Source organism: Vanellus vanellus (genome assembly GCF_965231255.1).
Source record: "Vanellus vanellus genome assembly, chromosome: 22".
Classification (NCBI taxonomy): Eukaryota; Metazoa; Chordata; class Aves; order Charadriiformes; family Charadriidae; genus Vanellus; species Vanellus vanellus.
This window is the reverse complement of record NC_138927.1, coordinates 4,535,412-4,549,500: the sequence shown is the minus strand read 5'-3', so window position 1 is coordinate 4,549,500 and position 14,089 is coordinate 4,535,412. Positions and strand designations below refer to the sequence as shown.

At 59.5% G+C, this 14,089-nt stretch overlaps 2 protein-coding genes across 3 annotated transcripts; both read right to left on the bottom strand.

Annotated features, from left to right (window-relative positions):
- Nucleotides 1-87: 87 nt before the first annotated feature.
- Nucleotides 88-2,529, bottom strand: SLC30A2 (solute carrier family 30 member 2; the record flags this gene model as incomplete). The annotated part of the gene is made up of 8 exons (XM_082494152.1): nucleotides 88-417; nucleotides 505-639; nucleotides 731-836; nucleotides 1,026-1,182; nucleotides 1,270-1,423; nucleotides 1,716-1,862; nucleotides 2,082-2,281; nucleotides 2,480-2,529. The coding sequence occupies 8 exons, from the start codon at nucleotides 2,527-2,529 to the stop codon at nucleotides 272-274; spliced, it is 1,095 nt and encodes a 364-aa protein (XP_082350278.1). The 3' UTR covers nucleotides 88-271.
- Nucleotides 2,530-3,551: 1,022 nt separating this feature from the next.
- TRIM63 (tripartite motif containing 63) lies at nucleotides 3,552-7,234 on the bottom strand. Of its 2 annotated transcripts, none has more exons than XM_082494238.1 (9): nucleotides 7,048-7,234; nucleotides 6,702-6,868; nucleotides 5,373-5,541; nucleotides 4,970-5,065; nucleotides 4,568-4,801; nucleotides 4,408-4,430; nucleotides 4,108-4,232; nucleotides 3,918-3,995; nucleotides 3,552-3,810 (listed from the first exon to the last, which is right to left on the bottom strand). In XM_082494238.1, exons 1-9 carry the CDS (start codon nucleotides 7,204-7,206, stop codon nucleotides 3,800-3,802), a joined length of 1,062 nt encoding a protein of 353 aa, XP_082350364.1. In that variant the 5' UTR covers nucleotides 7,207-7,234; the 3' UTR covers nucleotides 3,552-3,799. The 2 variants fall into 2 exon arrangements, with proteins under 2 accessions (XP_082350364.1, XP_082350365.1); XM_082494239.1 differs by having other exon boundaries at nucleotides 5,373-5,538.
- Between the last annotated feature and the right edge of the window lie 6,855 nt (nucleotides 7,235-14,089).

Sequence of the window (14,089 nt, the reverse complement as noted above, 5' to 3'; positions counted from 1 at the left end):
AGCGGTCTTTCCCCCCAGCTGAATAGAAACAGGGAAAATTAAGGCCGCTGGCCTCCAACAGCTGCTCTCCTCCAGCCGCCGCAGCCGTGGGTCCGTCCTTGCTGCCTTCACTCCCAGCAGACACCCGAGATAACATCCCGGCGCCACCAGACCCAACATCGCCCCCCCCGCACGCAGCCAACCCTTTGCTCCGCTTTATTTTCCACGTATGAAAAGTGGCCCCCCCCACCCCCTGCGGCCAAGGATGGGAGGGAGCTGCCGGGGGGGTATCTCAGTCGCGGGGGGGCTGGCATTCCCGGCAGTCCCGCATCTCCTCGGAGTAGCTCTCCACCTGGATGGTGGTGGTGTGGAAGTGGAAGGTGCCCTGCAGCCGGGAGCTGGCCTCCTCCAGCACCTCCTGCGCGCTGGCACCCGCGTCTGCAAGGAGCCAGGGAGGGGATGTCGGGGTGCGGGTGAACCCCAGATTCCCTCCCCCCATCGCTTTCCCTGGGGAGTGACACTCACTGATGGCGATGTGCACCGAGAGCAGCGGCTGCGCCGCCGTCAGCGCCCAGATGTGGAGGCTGTGCACGGCCTCCACCCCCCCCACCGCCAGCAGCGTCTCCCGCACGGCGTTGAAGTCCATCCCTTTGGGGGTGCCTGGGGAGGGAGAGCCGCGGGCGCTGGAGGGACGGGGGCCACGGCACCCATGGGTGGCCCCGTGGCCTGGACCCCCCTGGTGGGTTCTTACCCTCCATGAGGACAAGAAGGACGTCACGGAGGATGGTCAGCGTTGTCCCCAGCACCAGCGCAGAGAAGAGGAAGGTGCAGATGGGATCCACATACTTGTACTCGGGCTGGGGGGAGTGGAAGAGAGTGAGGTCCATCCGGTGCTGTCACCCCACCCCAAATCCACATCAGCACCAGTGGGAAGGGCACACAGCCCTCTCCATCTCACCCCTGTGCCTGGGCCAGGGCTGGCTGAAGCCACTGTCCCCATGTCCCTATGTCCCCAGCATCCCCTTCGCCCCCATGACCACCCAGACCTTAAAGAAGATGATGTAGGATGCGATGAGGACACCGACGCTCTGCAGCAGGTCCCCCACAACATGGACAAAGGCGGCGCGGACGCTGGCATTGGGCTGCTCGCCGGCCGCCTCATGGCTGTGCCCGTGTCCCGTTTGGTGCAGAGCCACCCCCATCCTGTGGGCAGGACAGCGGTGACATCCCCGGGGCCACCAGGCACAGGATGGGGGACACCCAGGGAGGGTGAGAGCTGACCATACGTACACGACATTGACAGCCACGGCACAAGCGGAGGTGATGAGCATGACGCCGCCCTCGATGTCGTAGTCAGCCGAGAGCAACCGCTGGGCCGCCAGGTAGACCAGGACGCCCGTCACCACCCAGATGGAGAGCACGGAGAGCAGGGCCCCCAGGATCTCTGCGGAGAGCCCCCCCGGCCCCACATTGCCGCTTCACCACCCGGCCGAGCCTGAGCACCCTTCCAGCCCCCGGCAGCACCAGGGCTCGGGGTGGGCACCCAGCACCCATCCCGGTTGTTTGGTGCCTCCACCCGTGCCCATGGTGCCGGGGTTTTGCCAGGGCTCCCCATGCCCCCCAAAGCTCCCCAAGGCATCTGGTCCCCATGGAGAGGGCACCCTGGGATACTCCGGGTGCTCCCTGGGGACCCCGGGAGCCGGATGGCAGCCCCGGGGGTGGTGCCACCCCGTTACCTGCCCGGTGCCAGCCGAAATTCATGGTTTTGGTGGGGGGGCGTGAGGACACCCAGAGCGCAAAGAGGCTGATCATGATGCTGGCGAAGTCCGTCAGGAGGTGGGCTGCGTCCGTCAGGATGGCCAGGCTGTGCGCCAAGTACCCGCCTGCGGAGAGGGGACAGCAGGGACATCGGGGTGGCATTGGGGTGGGGGATCCCTCCCCCCAAGCCAGACACAGACCAGGTCACCCCGTGCTGCAGTGGGGGCCCCACTGAGTGCTTTGACCCACTGAAAAGCAGCGGGGAGCCCTGCCCGCACCCTGCGGGCAGCCACTTGGGGTGGCCCTTGGGGACCGTCCCAGCTGGACCCTGCACCGCCACTCACCCACGGCTTCCCCCACCATGAAGACAAGGCAGATGGCAGCGGCCAGGTAGAGCTTCCTGCGTGCCCGCTGCTGCTGGCTGGGGTGGCCGTCGGCCCCCCGCGTGTGGCAGTGCCGGCTGCGCCGTGTCCCCAGCTCCAGGGCGGGCGCCTGTCCCTGCAGCGAGTTGTGCCCGTTCTTTTGCACAGCCCCCAGGTAGGACCTGTCGGCGAGAGGGGCCGTCGGGGGTCGGAGCGGGGGGCCCGGGAGGATTTTGGGGAGCGGGTTGGACCCTGAACGCTCCCCTCCCCCCCCCCCCCATCCTCTTCTCTGGCTGGATGCCTCCGGGGGACCCCACCTGGGAGCCCCACAGGGAAGAGGGGACACCATGTCCCCAACCCCCCATGGGGCACCCCCATACCCGCCTGCGCCCTCGCTCAGCAGATGCCGCTTCTCCTCGCCGGCTGCCATTCTCCTCTGGGGCGGTGGGCCAGGGTGGGTGACCCCGGTGTGTGGCCGGCGCTGGTGGCAGCCGGTGGCCGCCGGTGGCCTCGGCTCGTGTGAAGCTGTGGGGACTCGTGTGCAAAGGCCGTGCGGGGAGGGAGGGCCAGGCCGGCTGCAAAGCACCCGTGGCCGCCTGCCCCCTCGCCCCACACCCGGGGGGCTGCTGCTAGGCTCGGGGGGTGGGGTGGGGGACATTTCCCTAGGACCCCCCCCATGGACCCCCCAGGAACCACGCACCAGGACACGGATGCAGCCCCCGAGGCGGGGGGAGGATGGAGCAGCATCCTGTCCCCCCTCCCAAAAGGCACACGGTGACCCCCCTCCCCACCTCGGGGCCCTCCCAGGTTTAGGTCCAGCCATGGAGCAGCCATGTGACAGCTAAGCCTGGGGCCAGACAACCCCCCCCCCCCAAATGGCAGTGACCCACCGCCCTGGGGGAGGGCAGTGCTAATTGCCCCAGCGCTAATTGCAATTACAGCACAGCCCAGAGCACCGCTGCGGGTGCTGCCTCAGTTTCCCCTTGGCCAGGCGCAGGACAAAAGCGCTCATGGTATATTTTTGCAGTGGCGGTATATTTTTGCAGTCGTGTCAGCTCAGCTGGCAGCAAACCGGCAGCTCAATGACGAATCTGTCCCTTGTTTCAGGGACTGGCACAGCCTGGAGCATCCTCTTCCCCCCACCACCCCCTGCATCCCCAAGCCCTGGGCAAGCACTGGCCCCGGGCACCCCATGGCCAGGAGATAAATCCTGCCGGGTGCTGACCTGTTACATCCCCGGGCGGGCGGCCAGGCGCCGGGTGCCAGCGCTGCCAGAGGTGCTAATGAGGCCGACAATTAAGTGTTGGGCCAGGAGGCATCTCTCTACCACGCTGGCCACCGAGCCAGGACACTGGTGACGGCACCAGCTCAGCAAACCCTCCCACATCCCCAGTGCCCATCGCGGGGCCGGCGAGCTGAAAACGAGAAGCGAGGGAAAAAAAACCCAAGCACTCAAAACACCAGTTTTCTTTATAAAATACACAAAATTCAAATCCGTGACATTTATATACAAAAGAAGGAAGATATAAAACGTGCGGAATTGTCCTGTTTGCACCCGTATAGAAAAGTGTCCCGTGCTGGAGCAGGCGCTGGCTCGCAAGGCCACCAGCCCCCGCAGTGTGTCCCCCCACTGTCCCGAGTCCCGTCGCCGGACATCCTGCGCCCGCGGCGTTTCTCCTGCGCCGGCAACGTCGCTGTGGCTACTGGGGAGCTGCCAGGAGGAGAGGATGGAGGGGTTGAGTGGGGTCCAAGCCCCCAAAGCTCCCCCAAAGCTTGAGGGTCCCGGGGAGGTGGGCTTGGCCATGTGACCCCTCTTACCCATCACTGGCCTCTCGGGCGCCTCATCCTCCTCTGCTTCTTCTTCCTCCCCATCAAAGTACTCCTCGTCTTCCTCGGCTGCAAACAGGCAGCCAAAACATCACTGTGGTGCCACCGGGAAAGATGGCGGGTGCCACCAGGTCGGTGGGAGTTGGTAAAGGGGCATCGGGGAGTTCAGGGGCTGAATTACCGGGGTCGAAGTCCAACGCGCGGACTGCCTCGGCGAGGTGGTCCAGGCTCACTGAGAAGGCGTCCATGCTCTCGTAGCCGTGCTCGATCTTCTCCAGCCTGCCACCCTTGGAGGCTTCCACAATCCTGGGCACAGAGAGAGCATGGCCGTGTGTCCCTCTGTCCCCTCAGCAGGCTGGGGGACCGTGGGGTGCTGGCGTGGAGGGGTTGGGCATCCCCACGCTCACCGCCTGAGCACCCCACGGCCATCTGCAGGGCAGGGGCTGGGGATCACCGAATTTTCTGCAATTTGGGCACTTACGTTTTAATGAGCTGCTTGGCGTTCTGTGGGGAGGAAGAGGAGAGGTGAGTGAAGCCACATGGCAGCCACCGAGATGTCCCCAAACTGGTGGGACCACATAAAAGCACCAGCAGGAGGGGGGGGGGGGGGGGGGGGGGAGGGAGAGATTTGGGGGTCTCACCATGAGGAAGGTGGCCCCCCCGGTCTCCTCCATGGCCTGGATGGCCGTCTCCACCAGCCGACTTGACTTCTCCAGCTGCTCCTTGTACCGGCGGATGAGGCCCTGGACGAAGCCTGTCTTGTCGCCCTGCTCGTGGGTGATGCGCTGCAGCAGCTCCGACTTCTTCTCCTCCAGCAGCGCTGCCAAGGCGTCGAAGCGAGCGCACAGCTCCCTCTTGGCCGCCTCGCTGTTCTCCTGCAGGGACGAGGGACAAGGGATGTCACATGTGTATGTCCCTCGGCACCAGCAGCATCCCTGCTCCGTGGGCTCCAGCTCCCTCCTGGCCATCCCAAATGCCCCCCTGGCTGAGGTTTCACCCCCCCCCCCCGGGTTTTGGTGGGCTCCTTTTCCCCCTGTCCTCACCTCGGTGCTCCGGCACGAGTCCTCCAGCTGGGAGATGATGGTCTGGATCCGGTCGTTCCCCGCTACCAGCATGGAGATGCAGTTGTTCAGCTCGGTCTGGGCAGGGGTGGATGGACACAAACAGTTTGAACCCCAACAGGGACACAGGGACATCTCCCATCCCGACACGGGGACGGGCTGGGCATTGACCGGCCCCAGCTCTGCTCCCCCCACGTCCCCCTGAGCCGCGGCCAATCTAAATATAGTCTGTCTCCTGGGCGAAGTCACCCGGGGGCTATAAATACCCCGTGAGCGGGTCCCTGTGCTATTTGTGGCCGTCCCAGCTCAGCACATCACCCCGAGACTGGCCGTGTCTCCTGCAGCCCCCCTCCCCCCCCCCCCCCCGTTCCCCCCCGCATAGCACCTTCTGTCCCTGGAAGGTGGTTTCCAGGGGGGCAACCTCGCAGTCCTTGTGGGCACCGAAGACTTTGCACATGGAGCAGGTGGGGACCTCGCAGGTGACACAATAGATGTTGATCCGCTCGTCCTCGTGCTCCTTGCACATGGGGTGCTCCCCCTTCTTCAGGGGCCTGCTGGAGAGAGCGGCACGGCCGCGGTGACGTCCCCTTCAGGATGACATCCCCATCGGGGTGATGTCCCCATTGCAGTGATATCCCTGCTGTGATGATGTCCCCATTGCAGCATCGTCCCCTCCGTGGTGATACCCCCCCTTGCAGCATCACCCCCACTGCGGTGACATCCCCACTGATGCTGTACAGTCACCCCAAAATCAGGTCCCCGGGGAAGAGGGCAGATCTTGGCATAGCCCCACACTTGCTCCTTTGGGAGCCATGAACCTCTGCGCCCCCCTAAGCCCCAAGCCCAGTAAGCACCAGTTTAAACCAGTGCAGCACTGAGCACGGCAGGTGGGTGGGTGGCCCTGGGGCTGCGCTCCAGGGACGCTGCACAAGTGCCTAATTTTAGCCTTGGGCTGCCGGGATTTATTGTTGTCACCCAACGCGTGACCAGGACGGGGGTCTCAGCCAGGGGCTGCAGCCGAATCGTCCCCTCTGCAGCAAGGGGGGGGGGGGGACATGGGGACAAGCCAACCCACTGAGGCAAAGACAGGGCTGGCCCTTCAAGCCCCCTGTCCCCCCCCGGCAGCCGCAGACACCTGCCACGTGCCATCGTCCCCGTCCCCATGGCTCTCAAACAATATTTACAGCGCTTCGGGGAATTTGGCCGGGGCCACCACTCTGCCTTGAGAACCTGTGATCCCTCCGTGTCCCCCCCCCTCAAAACTGTCCCTCTGCCCCTTATCAGCCAGCAGTGTCCGCTGTCACGAGCAGAGCCTGGATTTGTCCCCCACACCTCTTATCTCCCACCGAACGCTCCAGCAGCAGAAGCAGAGCACGGGGCGGGGGGAGGCAGGACCTGCCCCACTGCCACTGCACCCCCAGGAACCCATCGTCCCCCTGAGCCACCTGGAGACCCAAACTTCTCTGGATGAGGGGGACTTGGGTTCGGGGAGGAAGATTTGGGTCAGGGAGGAAAATGTAGGTCAGGAACCATTAAGCCTCACAATTTCTCGCCCAGCTGCAGTCTCCTGCGGCCTCAATGACGGTGCTGGGACTCAAGAGATGGCCGTCCCCACATCCCTACGTCCCCATGTCCCCACGTCCCCATGTCCTCATGACCCCATGTCCTCACTGGGGCAAGGCACAGGCACTCAGCCACAGCCGCCCATGCCCACCTGGAGCACTCCTGCTTGTAGATGTCGATGATGTTCTCCACCAGCAGGTTCCTCTGCAGCCCGTAGACACCGTGACGGTCCAGTAGCACCTCATGGCGGCACGACGGGCACCGGAACCGGCCCCCCGAAATCACGCTGCCCCGGCTCTGCCAGTACGGGTTGGAGGCCTGGGAGGGGGAGATGCACATTGGGGGGAGGTTCATGAGCATCCCCACAGCACCGCGAACATCACTGCAGCACCGCGAGCATCCCCACAGCCCCACGAGCGTCCCCACAGCCCCACAAGCATCCCAGTGACCTCCAGCCCCGGCAGAGGAGGGGAACGGGCATGGGGACCCCCTCTCACCTGGAAGACGTCGTTGGCACACTTGCGGCAGAGGTTGTGCTGGCAGGGCAGGATCACCACCGGCTTGCTGAACATCTCCAGGCAGATGGGGCAGATGAGCTGCTTCTCCAGGCTCTCCATGGGGCTGCCATCCTGTAGGATGCCGGCTTGGAAATCCATCGGAACAACGGCGCGCTTCTCTCACCCGCTCTCGTCTGCCGGCAGCACCCCTCGTCCCGCTATTTATAAGTCGTTCCCCGGTCACGAGGAGCCAAATCCTGACGCGGGGTCGGGTGTCCGGGGAAGCAGCAGCACCTGTCACACGGGACTGAGCCATCAGGATGCCGCCGGCGGCGGTAAACAAGCTGGGGACAGGCTGTTCGGGGGGCCCTGCCCGCCCGTGCCGCGGGTGCTGGCACACCGAAAATGGAGCTGGGGGTTAAACAGGGCCAGGATTTGCCCCAGGGCCAAATGGCCGCACACCCTGGGGGGGACACACAGGGGACAGCGTGGCCAGATCCTGAGGCTGGACCCCACAAGGCCATCGGGGTGGGGGCACGAAGGGGCTAAAACCAGCCCTGCGGTGGTTCAGGCAGTGTGACGGTGCCAGGAATGGGGCAGAGCTGGGCCAGCACCGGTGGGGGGAGTGGCTTACAGAGAGCATCTTGCTTTGCACCCCCAAAATGCCGCCACTACTGGGGTGCAAACAGGCAGCTCGCCAGCGGGTGCCTGGGCTGTGCTTGGAGGGGACAACGCAGCCCCCAGCCCTGGCACGTGTACCGGGGTCCCCCCTTCCCTCTCCAGGCAGGGGTTGGGGGGCTTTTCTGTACCCCCAGATGCAGAGGTAGATGCAGGGAGGGCTCCTGGGGCTGCTCCCCGCGCTGGCGTACGCGGCCATGACCCGACCAGCCCCTCCGCTCGGTTGCAAAACCTGACCCAGAAAAGGCTCTTGGGGGGGGGGGGGGGGGGTGGAAGGGGCCGAGCACAGTCCCTCAGGACCCGCACCCACCGGGGAAAACAGCCCCGGCACACGGTGCCCGGTTGGCACGGCGATAAACAGGGTGTCGTGCCAAATGCCAGCGCCCGTCCACAGCGGGACCTGTAAATATTGGCAGCTGCAGGAGGAGAGAGGGGTAATTATAGCGCCGTCGCATGTGGGTCACGCTGGCGGGGGGACAGGGTGGGGTGGGGGGGTGGCTGCTGCTGCGGTGGCTGCGGCAGGAGGGGAGGGGTGCTGGGGAGTGGGGATGCACAAGTGAAGGGACACGTGTGTGCAGGGGTGCGTGGGTGCACAAGTACAGGGGTACGTGGGTGCATGAGTACGTGGGTGCAAAAGTGCAGGGGTACGTGGGTGGAGGGGTACGTGGGTGTACGGGTACGTGGGTGCACAAGTATGGGGGTACGTGGGTGTAGGGGTGCGTGGGTGCATGAGTAGATGGGTGCACAAGTGTAGGGGTGTGTGGGTGGAGGGGTACGTGGGTGTACAGGTACGTGGGTGCACGGGTACATGGATGCACAAGTGCAGGGGTACACGGGTGCAGGGGTGTGTGGGTGCACACGTACAGGGGTACGTGGCTGCAGGGGCACGTGGGTGCGTGAGTACATGGGTGCACAAGTGCAGGGGTGCGTGTGTGCGGGGGTACACAGGTAGATAGATACAGGGGTGCACGGGTACAGGGGTACATGTGTCCATGAGTACATGGGTATAAGGGTGCAGGGCTACGTGGGTGCACAAGTATGGGGTGTACAGGTAATACGGGTGCACAAGTGTCGGAGATTGATCGGCACGGACTCCTGAAGTAGGTGAATCAGAAGACCCTTTATTGCGCTCAAGCAAGCGTTTATATATCCTTTCTCACAGAACACGCGAATCACAATGAATTTTTATTGGACAAAACACGCTGTTCACGCGCCCAAGCTGCTAATATAATCGGTTGCTTCAAACTAAACATACTTTCTCAAAGTTGTTTGTCTCTGCTTCTTCACTTCCTTCTTGCCTCTTGCTTCACCACTTGTTTCTTTGTTTCCCGCCTTTCAAGGTCTTTCAAGGTCGTTCCATAGGCCTTCGGTATCTGCGTCAATATTCCCCACAATTCCCCCTTTTTGTTTTTCTACAATCCAGAGTTTTTTCGTCGCATCTTCAGTCATTTTTTGAACACACCGTAACAAACAAGGTATAATCAATACAATTCCCATTAGGACCCACAATATCGTACCACCTTGCACCACCAGATCTTTTAACCATCCCGTTATGCCCCACTGACTCAGCCACTCGCGACGGCCTATATTGCCATGTTCCAGTCTTGCGTGGGTTCCTTCAGTTTTTGGATTGGTTTATGTATTGATTCCGAGTGGTCTGACAAGTTCATGCAACACGTACCTTCAAAGTCCTCACATCCGTGACCTTGTGCTAACAACAAAAAGTCTGTTGCTGCTCGGTTTTGCAAAGTGGTGTGTCTTACAGAATCTACATGGACAAGCAAAGCGGACAAAGCTTGTGAGGATAAATTTGTTTGTTTGGCTAGCCAACATCCCGGTTTATTGAGGTCTCCTAATGCTTTTCCCGCTATCAATATGTCATCCATACAATGATAGATCACAAGGTTGGCATTCTTTTTTCGTATGTCCTTTAATGCATAGTCCACATAATGCTGGCACATCATTGGTGAGTTTTTCATTCCTTGGGGTAAGACTACCCAATGGGTGCATGGGTGCTTGCCTATTTGCTGTTCAAACAGAAAACGCAAATTTCGGCGCATCTTCAGGATGTAGCGGGATGGTAAAAAACCAATCCTTTAGGTCGATGATTAAAATGTCCCAATTTCTTGGAATCATGGCTTGGGGATGGCATTCCTGGTTGCAATGATCCCATATCTTCCATTACTTCATTCACTGCTCGTAAGTTGTGCAACAGCCGCCACTTTCCGCTTTTCTTGGGTATTGTAAATATGGGAGTATTCCATGGACTAGTTGATGGAACTATATGCCCTTGTGATAGTTGTTCTTCTACTAGCATTTGTATGGCTGCGACTTTTCTTTTGTTAATGGCCACTGATCTACCCAAACTGGGTTCTCTGTTTTCCAGTTCAGCTTGAGTATAGGTCGCCGATCAGCAGCCATCGCCGTAAATCTTCTTGTGTTGTTAACACAAACTGCATTTGGCTGAGGACATCTCTTCCCAAGAGATTCATCGGAATGTTTGCCACAAGGGGCACAACGTGACAGGTTGAGCCATCGTTTGTTTTTACTTGGACGGGTATTTTGCTCTGTCTTGTCTGCGAGACTCCTCCTACACCCATGAGTCCGTTCCCAGGCGTTGGCGTTAGCCAAGCGCTCGGCCAACGTTTTGCACCAATTACCGTCATGTCTGCTCCAGTGTCAAGTAGCGTTGTTAGCTTTACCTCTCTAGGTGTCGCTGCAAGATTAGTGATGGTTACAGTCATGGTTTTCTTTCCCTGATTTTTATGGTCCAATAAAGTTCTGCTATACCGGTAGAACCAAAGCCACTGTCTCCTCTTGCAACATTTGTTTTACTTATAGTCTGTGATTTAAATGGGACTAATTGGGCAATTCTGCTCATCGCGGGGGAAGTGGGTTCCCTTCTTTAGTAAATTTTGATCGACACTGGTTGGCATAGTGCCGCCCCTTATGACAGCGAGGACATATTCCGGGCACACTGTTCCAGTCACGGCGGGTCTCGTGATTCCCCCCTCTTTGGTTAGGACAATTGTAGCTCACATGCCCTGGGTTGCCACACACATAACACTGCTTCGGCGTTGCCCCGGTTTTCAAGGCAGCAGCAGAAGCTAATGTTAAACTTTGCATGTGATGCTCCACTGAGCCAACGGCGTTACACACTTCTATCATTTGCACGAGAGAGGTTCCCACAGGAAGACCCTTAAGGATTTTCCAACAATCGGTATTTGCATTTTCTATTACCAGCTTCATTATGAGACCCTATTTGGCTTCTTTATTATCTACTTGTTTATTGCATCTCTCAGTCTGTCTACAAATTTCATAAAGGTCTCATTATTTCTCCGAATCACTCTTGTAAAGGACTGTTTTGGTCTCCCTACTTCAGGGAGTTTACGGATGGCTCGTACTGCGAGCTCCGCAGCTTAAGATATCTGTATGTAACCGAGCCGGGTCAGTAAAATCTTCTTCACCCATCAACTGTGGAGTACCGGTGCCAAATCTTGGATCATTTTGGTCTCTGTCTAGATTCTCTACAGCGGCGGCCTGACATAAATCTTTCCACTTACTTTCCCATAACAGTTTTTTGAGTGGGTGTTAATATCATTTGGGCAGAGTTTAATATCATATGGGGTAACCGTCTGCCCTGCCAGTATATTCTCTAGTAGAGGCATCACAAATGGAGAAGTTAGACCGTAATCCATTATTGCTTTGTGTGTTTCTTTTATGTGGCCCCACTGAAATGGAGTCCATTCATTCGGTGCGTTAGTTTTTGGGTCAAACCTAAGCTCTGGGGCAGTCAGCGGCGAAGGCCACTGCTCCTCCCTAGATGGCTCATCAAAGGCTGGCAAGGGAGGCTTTGGAGTGGGATTGATATCAGGGCCCGATAGATCAATCAAGTCACGTCCCGTATGTTCAGAGCTCGCCCCCTCGGCTTGCTGTTCGCCTTCCTTTGATTTAAGTGCTGCGACAGCTGCCCCCAAAGCTTTGTGTTCAGCTTTTTTGTCCTTTAAAGTTTCTAGAATTAGTCTCCACGTAGTCATGATGTCTTTGGAGTAGAATCTCCGTGAGATGTGGCATCCCAAATTTTTTCAACGGCCATTTCCCACGTGGCTACCTCAAACGCCATTACAGAGTCGACGTGGGTGCCGTTAGCCTTTAACCATTTTAACATAAGTTTTATCTTATACTCATCATATTTAACACCTCAATTCTGCAATATCTTAAGCAAAATTTGTACTATAGCTTTCTCTTCTGCAGACACATGTGCTCCCATCTTAATTGCTATCCAGCCGCTCACCTGCACTCAAGCGGAGAGGTGACTGACCCGGGTATATGTGCTCGGTCAGTCCTGCTGCCGTAGCGAACTCGTTGGGCTGGAGCTTCTCCCGGCGCCGCAGCGTCTCAACGCTATCACGTCGGCATCATCATTTGTCAGAGACTGATTGGCACAGACTCCTGAAGTAGGTGAATCAGAAGACCCTTTATTGCGCTCAAGCAAGCGTTTATATATCCTTTCTCACGGAACACGCGAATCACAACGAATTTTTATTGGACAAAACACGCTGTTCACGCGCCCAAGCTGCTAATATAATCGGTTGCTTCAAACTAAACATACTTTCTCAAAGTTGTTTGTCTCTGCTTCTTCACTTCCTTCTTGCCTCTTGCTTCACCACTTGTTTCTTTGTTTCCCGCCTTTCAAGGTCTTTCAAGGTCGTTCCATAGGCCTTCGGTATCTGCGTCAATATTCCCCACACACAAGTGCAGGGCTAAGTGGGTGCACAAATCCAGGGGTACGTGGGTGCAGGGGTACGCAGGTGGATAGGTACCGGGGTGCACAGGTACAGGGGTACGGGGTTACATGGGTCCATCGGTATAAGGGTGCAGGGTGCCCATGTCCGCGAGTACATGGCTACAAGGGTGCAGGGAGGTAATGGGTGCAGGGGTACATGGGTGGATACGTACAGGGGTGCACAGGTATGGGGGTCCATGGGTATAGTGGTGCAGGGGTACACAGGTGCAGGGGTACAGGGTTACACGGGTACAGGGTTACATGTGTCCATGGGTATAATGGTGCAGAAGCTCATGGTTGCAGGGGTGCGTGTGTCCATGAGTACATGGCTAAAAGGGTGCAGGGAGGTAATGGGTGCAGGGGCACATGGGTATAGGGGCACAAGAGCGCCTGGGTACATGGTGTAGGGGTGCACGTGTCCATGTGTACATGGGTATAGGGGTGCAGGGGTGCACAGGCCCCATTTTTGCCACAGCCAGGTGGCCCCGCAGCTGTTTTGGGTGCTCCTTCCGGGCCGGCTCACATGTCAACCAAGTGACCGTGCTGGGACCGGCCAAGCACATCTTGCATAATTGTCCCCAGTTTGGGCACTTGGGGCTCTTCCAGGCAGGCGGTGGCAGGGAAGCGGGACTGGCTGGGCACTCGGAAGGGCGGCGCAGGGGTCGGCCACCGGCCGGAGCCAGGAGTGGGGCACCCAGATGTGCACCCATCCCCGCAGCCGTGAGCTGGCCCTGCCCGGGGGTGGCATTGATTAACTAATTGCTTCTGGACTCGATTAAGGGGATTCGCGGGAAGGGATGGGTTGTAATGCCTTAATCAGCTTTCAAACCCACAAGGCCAGGCCCTAATTGGCTTGGGGCAGCTTAGGCAGGGCCCCGGGGTGCTAATCACCACCGGGTTCGTTCCAATTAACGGGGGGAGAGCGCGTTGCTCTGGCGGGAGCGTGTCTGGGCGGCCGCGTGTCTGCAGGGCTCCAAGCAGCGGCTGGCCCTGGCTTCTCCCTAAAGCACTGCGATGGCCCTGTGGGTGGGGGGGGACAGCGGGGACCACGGCGGGAGCCCCGGGACCCCCAACTCCTGCGCTGGGGGGGCACCGGCAGCCCTACAGCGCACGGAGGAGAGGGGGTGACGGTGGCGAGAGGGACACAGGGGAAGGGGCACAGCTCTCGGCCAGGAGCTGTGCCGCAGTCACACAAAGCCGGAGCGCAACCAAAGGCGTGAGGGACTCCATTTATTTTTTTTTTTTCCCCTAATGCCAAGAAATACATTAATAAATATTTTTTTATTAAAAAACCCACAAAACACCCCCAAAGAAGAGGGATGAGCGCGGGGAGGGGGGGGTTGCAGGGACAGGGCAGGACAGAGAGTACCCGAGGCGAAGGGGCGGGCAGAAGGGGGACGCACAACGCGTCACCGTCACCGGCCCCGCGCGCCGCCGGTGCCGCGCAGGAGCGTCACAGCGCGCGCGCACCCGCCTTCACAGAAGGGCGCGCGCTCCCCGCAGCCACCGACCAATCAGAGGCGCCGGGAGGCGTGGCTCGCGCGGGGGGCGTGGCGGCGGCGGCGCAGGGAGGGGGAG